This window comes from Cetorhinus maximus, chromosome 12, assembly GCF_964194155.1.
Source record: "Cetorhinus maximus chromosome 12, sCetMax3.hap1.1, whole genome shotgun sequence".
NCBI lineage: Eukaryota > Metazoa > Chordata > Chondrichthyes > Lamniformes > Cetorhinidae > Cetorhinus > Cetorhinus maximus.
The window spans coordinates 120518259-120540615 of NC_135890.1; the positions used below are offsets into that span (position 1 = coordinate 120518259).

Genomic DNA, 22357 nt, shown 5'->3' on the forward strand with positions numbered 1-22357 from the left:
CTCCCGGGGTGTCCACAAGGCAGAGGGGCTACTCACCCAGAGCTGGGAGTTTGGTTCATGAGCACCAGGGCGGGTCCACATGTCATTGGCCTTACACACTGCATGTCTGGGGGCCAAACCTCCTGAGTTCCTCTGAAGCTTTACCCTGGGGCTGTGAGGGACCCGGTTTCTGTGCGTCCCCATGAGGAGGCACAGCTGAGGACTTGCCGATGGAGAGGCTGTGCACTGAGATTGACACGTTTGGCTCTCTTTCCCACATTGCTGCTAGCCAGCAGTGTGGGCTGAAAATGAGAAGCAAACTAGCAGCAAAAGCAAAAAGCATACTAATTCTCTTCGCCCACACACTTTTACATGCCCCTAACATTTCCCAGTCACATCATATCGAGCTGTTGGACACACCTCCATTACCATAGTAACTACACTTCGAAATTACTTCACTGGCTCGAAAATACTTTGGGACTTCCTGAGGTCATGAAAGGTGCTATATAAATGCAAGCCTTTCTTTCTTTACAGCATTATTGCAGCCAGTGTCAGCTGAATGTTGTTGATGAGTCCTCTTCCAGTGATTGGATTTCCATCAAAAATATTATTCCATCATTGCTCCCGTTACCACTTGGATCACTTTCTGCCAGTTTTACATCTTTTGCAATTTCTCCCTCTCGTTCACCACCAGCATTGAAAGCGGAGAGACTTTCAGTTCCGGACTCGTCCCCAGCCTTTGCCACCAGCGGGGCGGAGATTTAGCTGACTAGCAAAGGCTTTGCTTTGCTCTTGTTGAGGACAGACACCAGAATCCTGAGAAGGAAACACAGTGGGTAGGTGGCAAGCAGGCTCTAATGTGCCCCTCTGCCTGAGTGAGATATTGTCAGATAACCAGTCACGAGGAAAGGAAGGACTTTGTTTTCCTGACTCCATCACATCCAAATACTTATGAAGTGCGATTACTGTTGGAATCACAGCAAAGAATTTGCAGGCAGTGAATTCCCACAGTGACAAAAGAAATAAGAAGATATATTAAGAAATAATAAGAAAAGAAATAATCTGAAGATAAATCACACAGACTCGAAACGTTAACTCTGTTTCCCACTCCACAGACGCTGCCAGATCTGCTGAGTTTTTCCAGCATTCCCTGTTTTTATTTCAGACTTCCAGAATCTGCAGCATTTTGCTTTTATCTTAAGAAATAAGATCATTTGTTTTTAGTGATGTTATTTGAAGGATAAATATTGGCTGGACACAGGGGTGGGGGGGCGAACTCCCCCGCTCATCTTCAAAACAGAAGCCCACGGGATCTTCTGAGAGGGCGGGTGTCTCAGTCTAACGTCTCAGTGCAGTACCCCCTCCGTTCTGTACAGGAAGTGTCAGCCTCGATTGTAGACTTACACCTCTGAACTGAGACTTGAGCCCACAGCTTGCTGACTGACCGATGTGCGGGCTGACCACTGAGCTGTGGTTAAGGGAACCTCGCTCATTTACAGTCCGAAAACACTGTAAGCGGCAAAAGCATCAATTTCATACACTGTGACTACACCAACTGTGTAGCGCACCTGTGCTATAATAATACAATCTGCCCTCGGCACTCTGAATGGGGAGTCAACCTTAACTTCGATGGAACGAGCAAGTCACATACGACCTACATTACTCCTCAAGGAGTAAATGAACATGGATTAATGGTTTACAGAACAGTAAGAAATTCAACCACTCCTGTCATTCAGGGAGTTTTTTGATTTATTTAAAGATAGTGATCCGATGTTTATAGACTCGGGAAATGGTTTGACGAGCACATTAACCTTGGCAGAAATCCAATAAAACGAGAATCAGTTATTAATGTGACACATTACTGTCTAAGGAGGAGGATTTATGCATTGGATAATGACTCAATGGCTTTGGGTCATCCTGGGGTCACGAAAGACACTTTGGAAAGGCAGGGAACGAAGTCTTCGTTCCTCTCTCAGTCTTGTCAATGATGGAGTTGCCAATATCAGAGCAGTCCCATTCATTTTAATGAAGTGTGTTGCTTCAGGCTGGTTAACCTGGAGCGGTTCAACAAACGATGCCAACGATATTCTAATATGATAGTACGGTCCTCACTGGTTTGCACAACCCACAGTGGCCCTCAGATTAGTCTGAAGACTCGGTCCTGATGTGTCCGCTGTGGCTCAGTGGGGGGTTTTTTATGGAGCCAACAAGAGCAGAAAGCGTGGCGTGAGGGGGTGACTGAATTATGTGGGATGGGAAATTCTGATTTCCCCACAGCGAGTTGAGATGCAGCAATAAGTTCAATAGCATGTTGACAGCATGACAAAAATGGCCAGGACCTGTGGTGGTGGGTTTGTCCATGTGATACACTTGCATGTCATGAAGACTCATTAACCTGAAACAGATTTCAATATAGCCCAAACCCCTGACCTTCTGGCTCAGAAGGGAGGGTGCTACCACCACCAACCCCCCAAGCTACTGTTGACAGCACCCTGTCCCGCACGGCGCCCCCCCCACCGACATCTGTTTAGATGCAACCCCTTCACTTTCTGGTGCTACAAGAGTTACCCACAGGACTGGGCCTGCCAATGGGATAGCCCTGACTTCAGCCTGTCTACTTAGGCTCCATATTGGAAAGCAAGACCATGCTAAACTAGCCCAGAGAATCCAAGCTGGGGTTGGATGCCATTGATGCACCACCTGGAGGAATGGACAGCAACACACCACCTACTTCACTGAGAATGACCTCATCATTTGATGCACAAGAGATCTCGGCAAGCGCACAGAAAGCTATTTTTGAAATTCTCTTTTCCTGAGAGAAATTCTGAATCTACCATTCGCCTTTTCGTGGACCTGCCACTGAGGAGTAGTTCTGGCACATTGTCAAAAAATACTATCGTTCAGTATTCAGTCATTCCAAATTCACCTGGTAGCGCCCTCGTTCCTGGGATGTGGGCTTCATTGGAAGGTCAGCGTTAAATGCCCATCCCTATTCCATTGAGCAGCTTGCTAGATTATTTCAGAGGGCAGTTAAGAGTCAACCACACTGCTGTGGGTCTGGAGTCACATGCAGGCCCAGACCCAGGTAAGGACGGCAGATTTCCTTCCCTTAAAGGACATTAATGAACCAGGTGGGTTTTTTTACAACAATCGATGAAAAGTTTCATGGTCATCATTACAGATACCAGCTTTTTAATTCCATTTTAATTGGATGCTGTGTCGTCTACCTTTACGCGCAGTAGCACTCTGACCCCCGACCCCGCAGTTCACGCTGACCTGTCCAGCACGCACATCGCAACGGTCGCGTGTTTACTTTTTTCGTCGTGGTTGGGGGGAATTTTTCGCTGAGTGGGCGGGCGCGTGCCCGACCCGTCCCAGTGTAAAGTAGCGCGTGGTGACATCGGGTGAGCGTCCTGACGCCATCACGCGCTCGTGTGATATTTCGGTCGGCGGGCGCGCTTCTGAGTTTAGTGCGCACCCGCCGACCGTTAGGAGGGCGAGGAAGCCCATTGACAGCGCAGTGAACAGAGATTGTTCATTGACCGTCCAACGCTATGGTACAGTGAGCGGGATGAGGTTTTCGTCATAAATTAAAATAAGAATTTTCTGTGCCCCGCGTTTTCATCACCTACATTTTCAGGTGATTGGCTGTGCAGCTTGGACACTGGTTTTTTCCAGTTTCTGGGATCCTTGGTTTTCGGTTGCTCCCTGAGGCAGAGCTCTGTCTTCGGGGATCTTTCTGTGAGCGCTCTCCCCCCCACACCCGCGCTCGCCCTCCTCCCGCACCCCCCACCCCCACCCCGACAGCGCTGAGCCTCTCAGCGCGCATTCCGCACTGACCGGTGACTGGCCAGCCTGCGTGAAATGGCAGTCGGAGGGCCAATCGTAGCCAGCGTTCCCCAGCCTCTCCCGGGCCCGCCGATCGCGTGCGCCCGCCCAACAAAAAATCCTGCCCCTTGCGTCCATCCTGCAATCTTTTAGTGGGTTGAATGTTGTCCCAGGCGGCTCTCACGACTGGCAGGAATCTAGTTTGTAAAAGCTCACTGCCACTCGGAGTGAGAGTCTGACAGCTGAGAATGACTGAACCAATTTACTGTGTGACCTGTAACTGCAATGCGGGCTAATGCAGCTTAATAAAGTGAGCAGGCAGTGAAGCTGAAAGATTCAGAGCATTTGTCCTTGATCTATTACTGTCTTGTCAGTCAAACGGACTTGTAGCTGGCACAGTGCTTTTTATTCACCATTGTGAAGTAAAAGGACTTCTTCAAAAGGAAACAAAAACAAAAATAGCTGGAAAAACTCAGCAGGTCTGACAGCATCTGCGGAGAGGAACACAGTTAACGTTTCGAGTCCGTATGACTCTTCAACAGTAAAAGGAATGTCAGCTGGGACAATGTAAATCTCTGCATGAATAAGTACCCATTGAGAGTCTGTGTGTGTGTGTGTGTGTTTGTGTGTGTGTGAGTGTGCGCATGTTTGTGTGCATGTGTGTGCATATGTGTGTGTGTGTGTTTATGTGTGCGCGCACGTGTTTGTGTGTGCACGCGTGCGCATATTTGTGTATGTGTGCACATGTGTTTGTGAGTGTGCGCATATTTGTGTACATGTGTGTGCATGTGTGTGTGCGTGTTTATGTGTGTGCGCACGTGTTTGTGTGTGCACGCATGCGCATATTTGTGTATGTGTGTTTGTGTGTGCACATTTTTGTGCATGTGTGCGTGTGCTTGCATGTTTTTGTGTGTGTATGTGTGTTTATGTATATGTGCGTTAATGTGGGTGTGTGTGTGTTTGTGTGTGTGCATGCACGTGCGCTGTTTGTGTATTTGTGTATCTGTGCAAGTGTGCACATATTTGTGTATGTGTGTGTGTGTATGCTTGTATGTGTGTGCGTGTGTGTATGCATGTTTATGTGTGTGTGTTAGTGTGTGTGTGCGCATTTGTGCATGTGTGCATGTGCGCATATTTGTGTATGTGTGTACATGTGTTTGTGTGTGTGCGCACGTTTGTGTGTGTGTGGATGTGTGTTTGTGTGTGCACATTTTTGTGTATGTGTGGGCGCTTGCATGTTTTTGTGTGTGTGTGTGTGTTTATGTGTATGTGTGTTAATGTGGGTGCATGTGTGCTTGTGTGCATGCACGTGCACTGTTTGTGTGTTTGTGTGTGTGTATCTGTGCAAGTGTGCGCATATTTGTGTATGTGTGCGCATGTTTATGTGTGTGTGCGCGCACACGTTTGTGTGAGTGCGTCTGTGTGTGTGTGTGCGCACCTGTGTGTGTGCATGTGTGTCTGCACGTGTGTGTGTGCCTGTTTGTGCACATTTGTGTGTGTGTGTTTGTGTGTATGCATGTTTATGTGTGTGTGTTAGTGTAGGTGTGCACGTGTTTGTGTGTATGTGTGTGTGCATGTTTGTGCATGTGCAGGTGTGTGTGTGTGTGTGCACGTTTCTGTGTGTGTGAGCATGTGTTAGTGTAGGTGTGCACGTGTTTGTGTGTATGTATGTGTGTGCATGTTTGTGCATGTGCAGGTGTGTGTGCGCCTTTCTGTGTGTGTGTGTGCGCATGTGCACATTTGTGTGTGTGCACGCGTGCAGGTTTGTGTATGTGTGCGTGTGTTTGTGTGTGTGTGCGCATGTTTGTGTGTGTGCATGCATAAGTGTTTGTGTGTGTCTATTTATGTGTGTGTGTGAATGTGTGTGTGTTTGTATGTTTATGTGTGCATGCGCGTGCATGTTTGTGTGTGTTTGTATGTGTGTGAGTGTTAATGTGGGTGTGAGTATGTTTGTGTGTGTATGTGTGCACGTGTCTGTGCGTGTGTTTGTGTGTGTACATGTTTGTGTGTGAATGTGTGTGCATGTGTGTATGCATGTGTTTGTATGTGTGTGTGCGTGTGCGTCTTTATGTGTGTGAGTGTTAATGTGGGTGTGCACGTTTGTGTGTGTGTGTGCACATGTTTGTGTGTTTGTGTGTGTGCACGTTTGTTCATGTGTGCGTGCGTTTGTGTGTGCAAGGATGCGCGTGCATGTTTCTGTATGTGTGCGCATGTTTGTGTGTGTTTTTGTATTTGCACACACGTGTGCATGCGCATGTGTGTGCATGTGTTTGTGTGTGCATGTGTGCGTGTAAGTTTTTGGGTGTGTGCATGTTTGTGTGTGTGCGTATGTTCATGCATGTTTCTGCGTGTGTGTTGATGTGTGTGTGTATGCGCATGTTTGTGTACACGGTCGTTCATGTGTTTGTGTGCGCATGTGTTTGTGTGTATTTGTGTGCGCATTTGTGAGTGTGCACACGTGTGTATGCAAGCGTATTTGTGCATGTGTGTGCGTACGCATGTTTTCTTGAGAACGTGCGCGCATGCTTGTGTATGTGTGGTGCCTGTATGTGTGCGTGTGCACATGTTTGTTTGTGAGTGTGTGTTTGTTTATGTGTATGTGTGTTTTTGTGTGTGTGTGTTTTTGTGTGCGCGCATGTGTGCATGTGTTTATGTAAGCACACATGTGTGCATGTATGTTTGTGTGTGTGTGCATGCATGCATTTGTCTGTGTGCATTTGTGTGTGTGTGCGTGTTTGAGTATGTGTGCATGCGTGTGCTCGTGCGCGCAATTGTATGCGTGTGTGTCTGTGTGCACATGTTTGTGTGTGTTTATGTGTGTGTGCATTTGTGTGTGTGCGTGTTTATGTGTATATGTGTTTGTGTGTGTGCCTGTGTGTGTGCATTTGTGTGCGTGCATGCATGTTTATATGTATGTGTGTATTTATATATGTGTCTGTGTGCACGTGTGTGCACATGTGAGCATATTTGTGTGTGTGCACGCACATATATTTGTGTGCACATGCATGTTTGTATGTGTGTGTGCACGTGCATGGAATGTGGGCATCACTGGTTGGGCCAGCATTTATTGCCCATCCCTAGCTGCCCTTGAGAAGGTGGTGGTGAGCTGCCTTCATGAACCGCTGCAGTCCCTGTGGTGTAGGTACATCCACAGTACTGTTAGGGAGGGACTTCCAGGATTTTGACCAGCGACAATGAAGGAACGGTGATATATTTTCAAGTCAGGATGGTGAGTGACTTGGAGGGGAACTTCCAGGTGGTGGTGTTCCCATCTATCTGCTGCCCTTGTCCTTCCAGATGGTAATGGTCGTGGGTTTGGAAGGTGCTGTTGAAGGAGCCTTGGTGAATTCCTGCAGTGCATCTTGTGGATGGTACACACTGCTGCTACTGTGCGTCAGTGGTGGAGGGAGTGAATGTCTGTGGATGTGGTGCCAATCAAGCGGGGCTGCTTTGTCCTGGATGGTGTTGAGCTTCTGGAGTGTTGTTGGAGCTGCACTCATCCGGGTAAGTGGGGAGTATTCCATCACACTCCTGACTTGTACCTTGTAGATGGTGGACAGGCTTTGGGGAGTCAGGAGGTGAGTTACTCGTCGCACGATTCCTAGCCTGGGGTTTTCCTGGACAACTATCCAGGTAAGTAAGTTGGAACTGTCCGACGTCTCCGGCTCTAACTCAGAGCTGGGGAAGTTTGCAGAGGGTCCAGCGGAGCAGGGGAATTACTCGCCGGTTGTTCAAGGTTCCCCGGCAACTTCCACTGAGTCGGTGCACTGGGACTTCCAATGGCTTCCCGAGCGCATCTTGGGGAGTACTGGGCGGAATCATTTGCTCGAGCGTGAAGTGACACGTGCTGACATCAGCCGAGCGTGCCAACGTCAACGCAACAGTTTGCTTGGCTTTCGTGTGCCGGATCCGGCAGTGTGCCCGCTGAGAATTAAATGCCCATTAAGGCCATTAAATTATCAATTAACGTAAGCGGTTGGCGGGCAGGTGAAAAGGCCACGTGGCCTTTGCATTTATTTGGAAACCTCATCCACGGGCAGGATGAGGTTTCCAAAAGCAAATAAAAAGTAAAATAAAAACTTTAGTTTTTCATTAATAACGTGTCCCTGCTCACGTGACAGAATTCTGCCCACTATCTTCGACTATCCAGAGACTGCAAGACCTGGGCCAATATAGTATAAGGTCCAACAATGTTGGGATTTCAAAATTCTCATCGTTGTTTTCAAATCCCTCCATAGCCTCACCTCCCCCTCCCTATCTCAGTAACCTCCTCCAGCCCTACAACTCTCCCAGCTCTCTGCACTCCTATAACTCTGGCCTCACGGGCATACCTGATTCCCATTGCTCCGCCATTGGTGGCCGTGCCTTAAGCTGCCTGGATTCCAGGCTCTGGAATTATCTCCCTAAACCTGCCCACTCCTCTCTATTCCTTTGAAACCCAGCTCTTTGATCAAGCTTTTGGTCACCTGCCCTAATGTCCCCTTGTGTGCCTCAGTGTCAAACTTTGATTGATAATCACTCCTGTGAAATGTCTTGGAACGTTTTTACTAAGTTAAAGGTGCTATATGAATACAAGTTGTTGTTGTGAATGGTGTATGCCTGCCTATGCACATGTGGAGATGTAACAGGGTCAGTCCTGGAGGGTCAGCTCTCACGGGTTACAATAGCCATGGACTTCTGGGGGGTTGCCTAAGTTGCCTCTGGAGGTGTGGGGTTATGTCCTGAGTTGGCATAGCTCTAGCCAAGACCCCATTCACTGAGGTTGCTGGCACCTGATTGACTCAGCCATTCATGGGTTGTTGCTGGTAGGGTCACTATTTACGACACCACCCGAGTTGCCCTTGAGAATGTGGTGCTGAGCTGCCTCCTTCAATACAGATGGGAGGGTAGGGAGGCCGTTTTAGAGGGGCAGTAAAGAGCCACTCAGATCGCTGTGGGTCTGGAGTCACATGTAGACCTGGCCGGTTAAGGATGGCAGATTTCCTTCCGTCAAGGGCATTAGCGAACCAGATGGGTTCTTACAACAGTCAGCAATGGTTTCACGGTTGCCATTACGGAGACGAACTTTTTATTCCAGGCGTATTTAATTAATTCACTTTAAATTTACATGGTGGAATTTGGTGGCCATGTTTCCAGATCACTAGTCCAGGCCTCTGGATCACAAATCCAATAACTGTCGTCGTATCACAATCCCTGACACAAACATGCTCACCGAGAATCTCCGACTTTAAAAACCTTCTGTTGTGTGTGGCTTACTCATTGGCCAATAACTTCAATCAAAGGAAATGGCCTTTTATGGTTTCTCTGGAGCTTTCTATAAAGAGATTGGCCATGAACATTCGCTTCCTACGATGGCTAATGGCCCTCTATTTAATTAGGGATTATGTTGAAATGCAAAGCCTCTCAGGCCTCTCTGCTTTCTCACTAAAGTCTTACTCATTGTGGATTCCTGGTTCTGCCAGGCTTTGGAACTCTCTGCCTCAGAAGGCGGTGGAGGTGGGGTCATTGAATATTTTTAAGGCAGAGGTAGATAGATTCTTGTTAGGCAAGGGAATCAAAGGTCATGGGGGGTAGAAGGGAATGTGGACATCGAAACACAAGAAGATCAGCCACAATATTATTGAATGGCGGAGCAGGCTCGAGGGGCCGAATGGCCTACTGTTCCTATTTCTTATGAGATGTCTTTCACCGCTTCCTCAGCAACATTATAGTTAGGAATTCGGGTGCACTCATTTCTGGGTGCTCGGGAGGGGTGGGGGACTGGGTGGTCAGTGCTGCACTGTACAATCATTGTGTCTTAATAATAAAGCCTGAGGCATCCACGGTAATGGGCCTCAGGTTGGGGCTGGGTTCCATCGATAGGCTGGGGAGGATCGGCGGGGGAGGTATTGGTGGTCAGGGCAGGGGCCTGGGAGGGAGAGCAATTGCTGGCTGGGGAGACAGGATGGGGGGAATGGGTGGGCATGGGGTGGAGGAATGGCCCATGTTCTTTCAATAGGAGTCAGGAGGAGCCCTCCTACCTTCTCCAGGAGTTACCAGAAGACGCCAGGGTTCCGATCTCCAAAGATCAGCCCTTTCCAGGGACAATGGTGGACAAGGGGCCCCAGGCAGGTCTCCATTGGGAACCCTTCCCACTGGGAATCCTCTAGGGAATCTTTCCCATTGGGAATCCTCCAGGGAATTCCCCCACCACCCCCCCCCAACATTGGTAGTTTTTCCTTTCCCAGGCTGTATCTGATACAGTGAACAACAGGCGACACAAAGCCTTACAGATAGGCACAAGTGTCAACCGTTGTTTTGGGGAGGGGGGTGAGGTTGGTGATTGGTATCTAGGGAGTGGGGGACAGGGGGGCTGCAGTTAAAGTGACCATGAAGCTGTTGGACTGCCTCAAGAGCTGCAATGGCCCTTACAATGTTGTGGCTCCAAGTCCCCATTCCAGAGACTTGAGCGCATAACCCTGGCTGGTCCTTTGTTAGCGGTACTGAGGGAGCACTCGATTGTCAGAGGTGCTGTCTTTTAGAAGAGGTGTTAAACCAAGAGCCTATCCTTTCTCATCACAATAGTAAAAGAGCATGGGAGTTCTCCCTAGTGTCCAGGTCAATGTCTATCACTCAACCCATAGCTAACATAGATTGTATAGCAACTTATCACATTGTCGTTTGTGGGATCTTGCTCTGCATATTTTGGTTGTCTCGCTTCCAATACTAAACATAGAAAAGAAAGACTTGCGTGAATATAGCAGCTTTCATGACCACAGGATACCCCAAAGTGTTTTACAGTTAATGAGGTGCTTTCTGTACTGAAGCCACTATTGGAATGTAGGAAAATTGGCAGCCAATTTGTGCATAGCAAGCTCCCACAAACAGTAACGGAATCATAACGAGATAATCTATTTTGGTGATGTTGATTGAGTAATAAATATTGGTCAGAACACCAGGGAGAACTCCCCTGCTCTTCTTGAAATAGTGGCTGTGGGATCTCTTACGTCCACCTGAGGAGGCAGATAGAGCCTTGCTTTAATGTCTTATCCAAAATACGGCACCTCTGACAGTGCAACACTCCTGCAGTACTGTCAGTTTTGACTTCTGTGCTCAAGTCTCTGGAGTGGGACTTGAACCTGCAATTTTCTTACTCCCACTGAATTACAACTGACAAAATGGTTACAACAGCAACTACAAAACTTCAAAAATACGTTATTGGAGTAAAATGCTGAGGGATGTCCTGAGGATGTGAGAGGCACTATATAAATTCAAGCTCTTTCTTTAGGGAAGGGAGCCTGCTGCTCGAATCTGGTTTGGTCCCATACAAATGTGGTTGGCTCTTGACTACCTTCTGAACTTGCCTCACAAGCCACAGGGTTGCATCAAATCGCTACAGACCTCCATCCCTGTCAACTTCACTACAGGCCTCCATCCCTGTCAACTTCACTACAGACCTCCATCCCTGTCAACTTCACTACAGACCTCCATCCGTCAAATTCGCTACAAACCTCCATCCGTCAACTTCACTATAGACCTCCATCCCTGTCAACTTCACTACAGACCTCCATCCCTGTCAACTTCACAACAGACCTCCATCCCTGTCAACTTCGCTACAGACCTCCATCCCTGTCAACTTAGCTACAGACCTCCATCCCTGTCAACTTCACTACAGACCTCCATCCCTGTCAACTTCACTACAGACCTCCATCCCTGTCAACTTCACTACAGACCTCCATCCCTGTCAACTTCACTACAGACCTCCATCCCTGTCAACTTCACTACAGACCTCCACCCCTGTCAACTTCGCTACAGACCTCCATCCCTGTCAACTTCACTACAGACCTCCATCCCTGTCAACTTCACTACAGACCTCCATCCCTGTCAACTTCACTACAGACCTCCACCCCTGTCAACTTCGCTACAGACCTCCATCCCTGTCAACTTCGCTACAGACCTCCATCCCTGTCAACTTCACTACAGACCTCCATCCCTGTCAACTTCACTACAGACCTCTATCCCTGTCAACTTCACTACAGACCTCCATCCCTGTCAACTTCACTACAGACCTCTACCCCTGTCAACTTCACTACAGACCTCCACCCCTGTCAACTTCACTACAGACCTGCATCCCTGTCAACCTCGCTACAGACCTCCATCCCTGTCAACTTCACTACAGACCTCCCTCCCTGTCAACTTCACTACAGACCTCCATCCCTGTCAACTTCACTACAGACCTCCATCCCTGTCAACATCGCTACAGACCTCCATCCCTGTCAACATCACTACAGACCTCCATCCCTGTCAACTTCACTACAGACCTCCATCCCTGTCAACTTCGCTACAGACCTCCATCCCTGTCAACATCGCTACAGACCTCCATCCGTCAACTTCACTACAGACCTCCATCCCTGTCAACTTCACTACAGACCTCCATCCCTGTCAACTTCCCAAGGGCAATTCAGGATGGGAGATAAATGGCGGCTTTCCCGGTGACGTCCGTGTCCTGCGAGTTAATCTAAAAGAAACAATCTTTTCCACAAAATAAAACTCAACGAATTGTATATGTGTCATTTTGAACAGTTACAAAACCAGGTCTGAGAGACCAACAGAACATGTGGCAGGAGCGACATCGTATGGAAAAATAATCTCTCTCAAAGAACTAACTTTGTCCTCTCAATGACCCAATGAGGAGAAATGTAACTTGCTGTAATATTTTAATGGGTCTTGGAGTAAATAATGAGCAGTCTATTAGACATAGTGATCAATTCCCCTTTCCCAAATGAATACTGTTTCTCTTTTTGCTGAAATTCGATTGGCTTGAGCAGCTGTGAAATTTTGATTCCATAACGGAGAGAATATGAAATCCATAGTTTAACTGGCCACCTCTGAACACACAGTGGCAATCTACATCTGTCTTACTCACCCTCATGCCTAGTTCAATATTTTCTCCTCCGTAAATCTCCATCCCAGGATCCAGGAGACCGATTTCGCCAAAGTACTCCCGATGAACCACAAATGAACAGCCAATCATTGCAGGTGTCCTGCCGTGCACAGAAAGAGGGGACAGAAATACCATTAGAATCATTAGGAGACGTTTACCGAATGATTTTAATACTCGAGGAGGAGAATATTTGCAGGGCTGTGGGGAACGAGACAGGCAGAATCAGACCAATTGGATAGCTCCTTCAAACAGCTGGCATTGGCACAATGGGCTGAATGGCCTCCTTCTGTGCTGTGTGATTCTACGATTCTATGAAATTGAGCTGTTTGCACACAATTTCCAAATTACAGGCTGCTGGAGCTGGTGTAGATCGCTGGAGTTTTAAAAAATATTAAGTTTCAGATAAACACAAAAACTGCTAGCAAATACACAACAGGTCCATCAACATCTATAGATGTACAGAGCACTAAGCAGAACTGATCATGGAAATATCTTTTTAGTAAATTTCCTGATGGTTTTGTTTTTACATAGCTCTTATTTTGCAAGGAGCTATTCTCATCTTTCTCTCGTGAATTCAATCAAAATATTGGAGCTCAGCCTTCTCAAACTACAGCTATGCAAATCTCAATTCAGTGAACGGCCAAAGTCCTCATATAATCCCAATAGTTACCACATCCCAGTCTCTTTCGTTCGATCTAAGCTTCTGAATTCAAATAGAGAAGAAATAGCATGTGTTTTGAATAGAACATCAAGCTTTGAAACCTTTGATGCAGTTTTAATTTTGCTTGTGAAGAAACTCAGAATAGCTCGCTTGAGTAAGAAAAACATGTCAAACACAGAGAAAGGGAACAAGACTGGCGTCCCTATAACGTCTTTCTAAACCTCAGGATGTCCCAAAGTGCTTTACAGCCAATGAAGCACTTTTGAAGCATAGTTACTGTTGTCATGCAGGATTTGCTTAATAATTTTCTGATCCTTACAGTGACAACACAGTATTAACTTCTCTGAGGGAGAGAGACATTTATGTTACAATTATTTTTTGGTTTGATTTGCATCTAGTCAACTGCACAGAAACAGGCTATTTGGCCTAACTGTGCAATGCTGTCATTTATGCTCCACATGAGCCTCTTCACACCTTTCTTCATCTCACCTGTGGCAAAGTCGAGTGCTGTGCACCTTTAAGAGATTGTAGTTAGTTGACCATGTGACAGTATTGACCATTGGTACACAGCGGGGGCTTATTGGGGAACCGTAAGTCTAGAGCTGGAGGTGATTGAAGAGGCACACATGGTGTTAGTCCTCATTTCTTGGTTCTAATAAACTACCAGTGTTTGTTCAGTTAATCGGTCCCTCTGCCTGTATTGTTTCAAGCACCAACTAATGTGTTAATATCAAGGGCACAGCTAGCGTTCGCCAGACAAAGTGAACCTGATACCCTAAAACATAAAATCACCCTATCAACATATTGTTCTATTTCTTTCCCCTTCATGGGTTTATCTAGCTTCCCCTTAAACACATCTTTACTTTTCATCTCAACCACTGTGGGTGGTAGTGAGTTCCACATACTCACTATCCTCTGGGTAAAGATGATTCTCCTGAATTCCCTATTAGATTTATTAGTAGCTATCTTATAATTAAAGCCCCTAGTTTTGACCTCCCTCTCAAGTGGAAACACCTTCTCTATATCTTACCAGACTGAGACCCTTCCATAATTTCAAAGATCTCTATTAGGTCACCCTTCAACATCCTCTTTCCCAGATTAAAAAAAGCCTCGGCTTATTGAATCTTTCCTGTTAGTAATAACCTTGCAGTTCTGATGTCATCCTATAAATCTTTTTTGCACCTTCTTCAGTGTCTCTATATCATTTTAATAATATGGTGTACCATACTCCATGTGTGATCTAACCAAGCTCGATAAGAGTTTAGCATCACGTCCCTGTTTTTCCATTCTGGCCCTCTAGAAATGAACCCCAGTGTTTTGCTAGTTTTTTATGGCCATGTTAGTCTGTGTCACTATGTTTAGTGATTGGTGTATCTGAATTCCCGGGTCCTTTGCTTTTCTGATGCCCTTCGACACTAATTATCCAGGCAATATAATCTTTCTAGCAAAATGCACCACCTTGCCGTTACCAATATCGAAATACCTTCACCAATTAAGTACTCTTCTTGCAGGTTTAAGGTTGCATTTTGGTACATTTTTCCTTTGTATGAACTACACTCCTGCCCCAAACCTGGTGCCGTCTGCAAATTCAGAAATTGATTCGACAACTCCCAAATCCAATCTGTTAATGTAACTCGTGTAGAAGAGCGGACCCAGCATCAATCCCTGTGGAATTCTGCAATCATCCTCCTGCTGCTCTGTATAACCTCCCTTTACCCCCGCTCCCTCTATAACCACCCTTTACCCCCACCCCCTGTATAACCACCCTTTACCCCCACTCCCTCTATAACCTCCCTTTACCCCCACTCCCTCTATAACCTCCCTTTACCCCCACTCCCTCTATAACCTCCCTTTACCCCCACTCCCTCTATAACCACCCTTTACCCCCACTCCCTATATAACCTCCCTTTACCCCCACTCCCTCTATAACCTCCCTTTACCCCCACTCCCTCCATAACCACCCTTTACCCCCACTCACTGTATAACCTCCCTTTACCCCCACTCCCTCTATAACCTCCCTTTACCCCCACTCCCTATATAACCACCCTTTACCCCCACTCCCTCTATAACCACCTTTTACCCCCACTCACTGTATAACCTCCCTTTACCCCCACTCCCTTTATAACCTCCCTTTACCCCCACTCCCTCTATAACCACCTTTTACCCCCACTCACTGTATAACCTCCCTTTACCCCCACTCCCTTTATAACCTCCCTTTACCCCCACTCCCTCTATAACCACCCTTTACCCCCACTCCCTATATAACCTCCCTTTACCCCCACTCCCTCTATAACCTCCCTTTACCCCCACTCCCTATATAACCACCCTTTACCCCCACTCCCTATATAACCACCCTTTACCCCCACTCCCTATATAACCCCCCTTTACCCCCACTCCCTCTATAACCCTATAGGGAGTGGGGGTAAATGGAGGTTATACAGGGAGTGGGGTAAATGTTAGAAATCTTCAGCCCGCTGGGGCAGCTCTGTGCCTCCGGGGAGCTTTCACTGGGTGCGGACGCGCTGATTTCCCCGCCCGCCCTCCTCACCTCCACCCCGAACCCAGGCATGGCGCTGAGCCGTTTCAGTGCGCGACGCACCCTGCTGGCTGGCCAGTAGTTGGCCGGGGCCCGACCGCGGGTGGCGGTCAGTTGCGTGGCTGCCCCTGGGACCCGCCCCCCCGCACGTGAGGTAAGAAAGCTGCCCCCCCTTGTTTCAGATTTGTAACCAGTTTATTATTCATTCTGCTACTTGAGCACTGACTCCACACGTGCTGGTCTTAGTCCTGACTCCGCAATGTGATACCTGATCAAAGGCCTTACGAAAAGCCAAATATATTACATTTATTGCATTCCCCTTGTCTACTCTCCTGCTGCTTCTTCAAAGAATTCCACAAGGTTGCTTTAGCATTACCTTTCCTTTAGAAATCCATACTCTTTATTATATTTTCAGCTTCTAGATGTTTCTCTATTATATCTTTGAGCAACAATTCTTACCACTAACATTAAACTAACCGGTTTGTAGCTCCCTGGACATGCTCCGTCCCCCTTTTTAAGCGCAGAATTAACATGAGCTGTTTGCCGGTCCTCCCTGAAGTGCCTTGGGCTGTTTTTACTATCTTAAAAGTGTAATTTAAATGCAAGCTGCTACTGGAGATGTGCAGTACCAATAATTACTCACTCTCCCTGACACCATTAAGAATCTCCCTTTCTCTCTCACTGTATTCTACATTAATGACCGTGAAGCAAAATAACAAATTGTGGCTTCAAGCTAATAATAAAAAAAATTGTAACAGCAACAAATAGAGCACAGATGGTCTAATCTCCAGAGGGAGTATTAAAAAACGCTTCTGTCATTAAGCATTCTCCTGTAATTCTCAAGGAAAGGAATATATTAACAAAACCCCCAAAAACATTCCAGCCTTGATAATTAATAGACCTCAGAAATATCGAGCTAGTGGCTCCAGGGGTAGTATTCCTGCCCCTGATTTGGAAGGTTACAGGTTCAAGTCCCACTCCAATGGCTTGAGCACAGAATCTAAGCTGATGCTCCCAATGCAGTGCTGAGGGAGTGCGGCATTATCAGAACCTCGGCCTTTCAGATGAGGTGTTTAAACTGAGGGCTGCGTGGCATTATATTGGAGGAGAGCAGTAGAGCCATTGCTGGTGTCCTGCAGCAATATTTATCCCCCAGCCAACATCACAAAGAATTAACATTTCGAGTCCGTATGACCCTCCTTCACTGCTAAAGAGAAGTAGAAATGTGATGGAATTTGTACTGTTTAAGGGAGGCTGGAGCGGGTGAAGCTGGATAGAAGGCCAGAGACAGGTGGGGGCAAAGGAGAGATTGACAATGACGTCATGAACAAAGCGGGTGTTAATGGTAGTGGTACTGGCTAAAGGAGGTGCAGATAGTGGCATAAAGCTAAGGAAGCAGAATGTGATAATAGCAGGACAAGGGTAAGCACTCTGGAAAGAACAATGTGGATAAGTGACAGATGGCCTTTGTGGGGGTGGGGTGGGAGGACGGTGGTGGGGAAAAAAGATCGAAAATAGGATAAAAGGTGGGGATTAAACAATGAATAAAAATGAAAATAAATAAAAATAAGTGGATGAAAAAATAGAAATAAAAATGAATTTTGAAAAAAAGGCTGAAAAAGTGGGTGGGGATGGAGGAGAGAGTTCATGGTCTGAAACTGTTAACTCAATATTCAGTCCGGAAGGCTGTAAAGTGCCTAGTTGGAAGATGAGGTGCTGTTCCTCCAGTTTGTGTTGGGCTTCACTGGAACATTGCAGCAGACCAAGGACAGACATGTGGGCATGAGAGCAGGGTGGAGTGTTAAAATGGCAAGTGACAGGGAGGTTTGGGTCATTCTTGCCAACCACCAAACACATCTTCCCCTTACCACCCCTGTCAGCATTCCTTAGGGATCATTCCCTCCGAGACACCCTGGTCCACTCCTCCATCAACCCCAACACTCATCCCCCTCCAACGGCACCTTCCCATGCAACCGCAGAAGGTACAACACCTGCCCCTTTACTTCCCCTCTCCTCACTGTCCAAGGGCCCAAACTCTACTTTCAAGTGAAGCAGCATTTCACTTGCACTTCCCTCAATTTAGTCTACTGCATTCGCTGCTCCCAATGCGGTTTCCTCTACATTGGAGAGACCAAACGCAGACTGGGCGATCGCTTTGCAGAACACCTTCAGTCTGTCCGCAAACATGACCCAGACTTCCCTGTCGCTTGCCATTTTAACACTCCACCCTGCTCTCATGCCCACATGTCTGTCCTTGGCCTGCTGCATTGTTCCAGTGAAGCTCAACGCAAACTGGAGGAACAGCGCCTCATCTTCCGACTAGGCACTTTACAGCCTTCCGGACTGAATATTGAGTTCAACAATTTTAGATCATGAACTCTCTCCTCCATCCCCACCCCCTTTCTGATCCCATTTTCCAGTATCCATTTTTATTTTTTATTCTTTTTTTATCCACATTTTTATTTATATTTATTTTCATTTTTATTCATTTATTCATTGTTTTATCCCCTTCCTTTATTCTATTTTCGATCTTTTTCCCCCCACCACTGTCCCCTCCCCCCACCCCACCCCCACAAGGGCCACCTGTCACTTATTCATGTTGTTCTTTCCAGAGTGCTTACCCTTGCCCTGCTATTATCACATTCTGCTTCCTGACCTTAATGCCACCTCAGCACCTCCTTTAGCTCTTACCCCAACCATTGACATCCCCTTTGACCTTTTGATCTTTGTCAATCTCTCCTTGGCCCCCACCTATCACTGGCCTTCTATCCAGCTTCACCTGCTCCACACCCCCCCTTAAACAGTAAACATTTCCTCACATTTCTACTTCTCTTTAGCTCTGAAGAAGAGTCCTACGGACTCGAAACGTTAACTCTGTTTCTCTCTCCACAGATGCTGTCGGACCTGCTGAGCTTTTTCCAGCATTTTCTGTTTTTGTTTCAGATTTCCAGCATCCGCAGTATTTTGCTTTTATCACAAAATAATTATTTGGCCATTGTCGTATATATATCTCCCTTTTAAAACAGAGATGAAGGGAATTTTTTTTTCTCTCTCAGAGGGTGGTTAGTCTGTGGAATTCTCTTCCCCAGGAAGTAGTGGAGGCCGTGTCTTTAAATTTATTCAAGGCCGACTGACATAAATCTTTGATAGACGAGGGAGTGAAGTGTTATGGCGGTGGGGGTGGGGGGGGTGGGGAGCAGACAGGAGAATGGAGCTGACACCACAGACCAGCCATGATCTTACTGAAGGCGGAGCAGGCTCGATGGGCCAAATGGCCTCCTCCTGCTCCTGAACCCTATGGGGAGAGTTTTCCCTGCTCGCTGAGGCGTGAGTGACACGGGGGAGGGGGGGTGTAAAATCGGGCGTGCATCCCGATGTCACCGGGCGTCATTTAGACTTTCAGTTCGGTGCCACATGCCTGTCAAACTGTCAAAGGCCTATTAAGGCCATTTAACCTACAATTTAAATAATTAATGGAGCTGCCCGTCCAACCTGAAGGTTGTCGGGTGGGGGGGTGGTGGGGGGGGGCAGGTGAAGAGCCCAGGCGGCCTTCGCATTTTTCATGGAATCTCATCCACGGGCGGGATGAGGCTTCACGAAGGATTTTAAATTTTCTCAGAAGTTTTTATTGAAATTAATGCACGCGTCCCAGCTCATGTGACAGTTTCACACGAGGGGACGCGTCATAAAAATTTTTTCAACACTTTATTGAACTGTTAAAACTTAAAACTAATCCCCCCCGAGGCACCTCTGCTTCCGGGTACACACGTCACGCTGAGCCGGGCCTTGATTGGCCCGCCCACAAAAATGGCAGCGCCCAGCTGACTGGGAGCGCCGCCGATCTGGTCCACGCCCATCCCCGCACAACCCCAACCCCGCCCCACCCCCGACGGGGCCCCCAGTCAGGGGGGTTGTGCAGGAGCGGGTGGGGGCGGGTGTGAAACCGATCGACGCCCCCGATCGGGTCCGCGCCGCCATTTTAGGCGGGTGGGCCAATTAAGGCCCGGCCAGCGTGAGGTGCGCCTGGAAGTGCTGAGAGCTCCCTAAGTCGGGGCCTACACTCTTTCACGCGCAGAAATCTCCCCGAGTTTAAGTTTTAAAAAGCTGAATAAAGAAAACAAAAAAATTTTAAGACACGTCCCCTCACATGAGCCGGGACGTGTCAATGAATTTTGACAAAAATTTTTATTCAATTGATAAACACTTCACGGAACCTCATCCCGCCCGTGGATGAGGTTCCATGAACAATGCGAAGGCCGCCTGGGCTCTTCGCCAGCCGCCCCCCCCACCCCTGCCGACCTTAAGGTTGGACGGGCAGCTCAGTTTACTGGTTTAATTCATTCTTAAATGGCCTTAATAGGCCTTTGACAGTTTGGCGGGCGCGCAGCCGACTCCGCTTATGTTTCTACTTCTGTTTGCGGGAGCTTGGCTTGCTCTGCACAAATTGTCTGCAGTGTTTCCTAAATTACAATAGTGGCTTCACTTCATAAAATAGCTAGACCATAAGACCTTAAGACATAGGAGCAGAAATTAGGCCATTAGGCCCATCGAGTCTGCTCCACCATTCAATCATGGCTGATAAGTTTCTCAACCCCATTCTCCATACTTCACTGGATGTGAAACACTGGGAGATGTTCGGAGACTGTGAAAGGCGCTATAGGAATGCAAATCTGTGATTCTTTCTTAGCCTTTTTGGAAAGCTCCATTTTCCAAGATCACTGGAGGTTATATTTGAACTAACTCTTCACAGTGACGGTGAATACCAATTCAAATTGACAGCCAAACTACTGGAAAGAATTAGTAACTGTTACATGCTTTTGTTTCATTGCAATTGCAGGTTTTCACACATACTCTCTTTAAGCCATGACTTCACTACCAAGTCTCTTTGTTTTCTTGGAGAGGTTTAATTTTGAGACATCATGAGGTTGTGACAGTCACTGTATAAATGCAATTTCTTTCTGTTCTTACAGACAACTGGAGAATGAAATGATTTTTTTCTGTAATAAACCCAATAGACTCCATAAAGAAGCACTTTTAATGGACATTTGTACACTGGTTCAACATACAACATACCACCCAACATGGTGGCATAGTGGTATTGTCACTGCACTTGTGCTCCAGATACCCAGGGTAATGCTCTGTGGACCTGGGTTCAAATCCCACCACTGCAAATGATGAATTTTGAATTCACTGGAATTAAAACGATTGTCATAAAAACCCAACTGGTTCATTAATGCCCCTTTAGGGAAGGGAATCTGCTCTTGTTACCTGGTGTGGCCCACATATGACCCCAGACCCACAGCAATGTGGTTGACTCTGAAATGGCCAGTCAAGCCATTCAGTTCTCAAGAGCAATTAGGGATGGATAATAAATGCTGGACCCAGCCAGCGATGCCCCCATCCTGTGAATGAATTTTTAAAAAACATTCCATTTGCAGGGTGTTAACAGGGGGTACATCACATAAAGGAGAAGACAGATCAAAGTCTGGGAATGCCAGGAATCTCCAGTTGTATGCAGTAGGAAAAACGGGGAAGTGGTTTCAACCTAATTGGACATTTGGGGGGAACAGAAATAAACAGTTCCAGTTAAAAAAAAAGATGCATTTGTTCTCACTCTGATTTGAAAGGAAATCCTAATCAGCCGTGCACATCAGACATCATTAAGGCAGTTTTTTTATGTAGATGTTAAGCTTTGAGATTTGACAAGAAATGCTGTTTGAAAGATTTATCAAGCATTATAGCATCTCAAAACTTAGAACAACTTGAACTGTGGGTGACTCTAATCACATTAGATTATATCTGACAAGGACATTCGAGCTAAGATTCTGGTTCTGGGACAGATGGGAATCTGTGCAATGTATGTGTCACTCAGAAAGTCGTGCCGGTCCGGAGGAACTCATTTTCTAGATGAGCAGAGTTTTAAGCATTCTAAATTTCAGGGCTCCGCTGGTAAATCGAATCAGTTTAGTCAGCTCACTTGGTCAGACTGTTGTTATTTCTCTTGAATGGCATCCAGTTATTGCGAGCGTGATAGGGAATTACATCGAATGTAGAGCACAGAAGCAGACCGCTTGGCCCAGCTGGTCTAGACTGGTGTTTATGCTCCACATATGCCTCCTCCTACCTTCCTCTTCATCCAACCTTTAGAAGGGGTGATGATCAGGTCCCAACAAGCACTAGGGGAATGGCAAGGGATGGTCTTGTGGTGCACTCGTAGCATACCTAACTCTAGGCCAGAAGCTCTAGCTTTACAAGTCCCACAGGACTTGATGGCCAAACAGGTTGATTATCAGCCTGTAAATCCTTCCAATATGTCTGATGGCAGGTGGTAAGAGCGGCAGAGTTTCCTGGTCTGCCATACTGCAGAAGGTAACGGAAAACCATGGCAGTACTTCACTGAGCTTAAATATGGAGCAATCCAATGGAGGCT

At 46.9% G+C, this 22357-nt stretch overlaps 1 protein-coding gene across 1 annotated transcript in view; it reads right to left on the reverse strand.

Annotated features, from left to right (window-relative positions):
* The window catches only part of galnt9 (polypeptide N-acetylgalactosaminyltransferase 9), a 262098-nt gene that overhangs the window by 134233 nt on the left and 105508 nt on the right, over positions 1 to 22357 (reverse strand). Inside the window, exon 6 of the mRNA XM_078552894.1 lies at positions 12713 to 12830. Coding sequence (XP_078409020.1) covers positions 12713 to 12830 — 118 coding nt within the window. The remainder of the gene's footprint in view (positions 1 to 12712; positions 12831 to 22357) is intronic.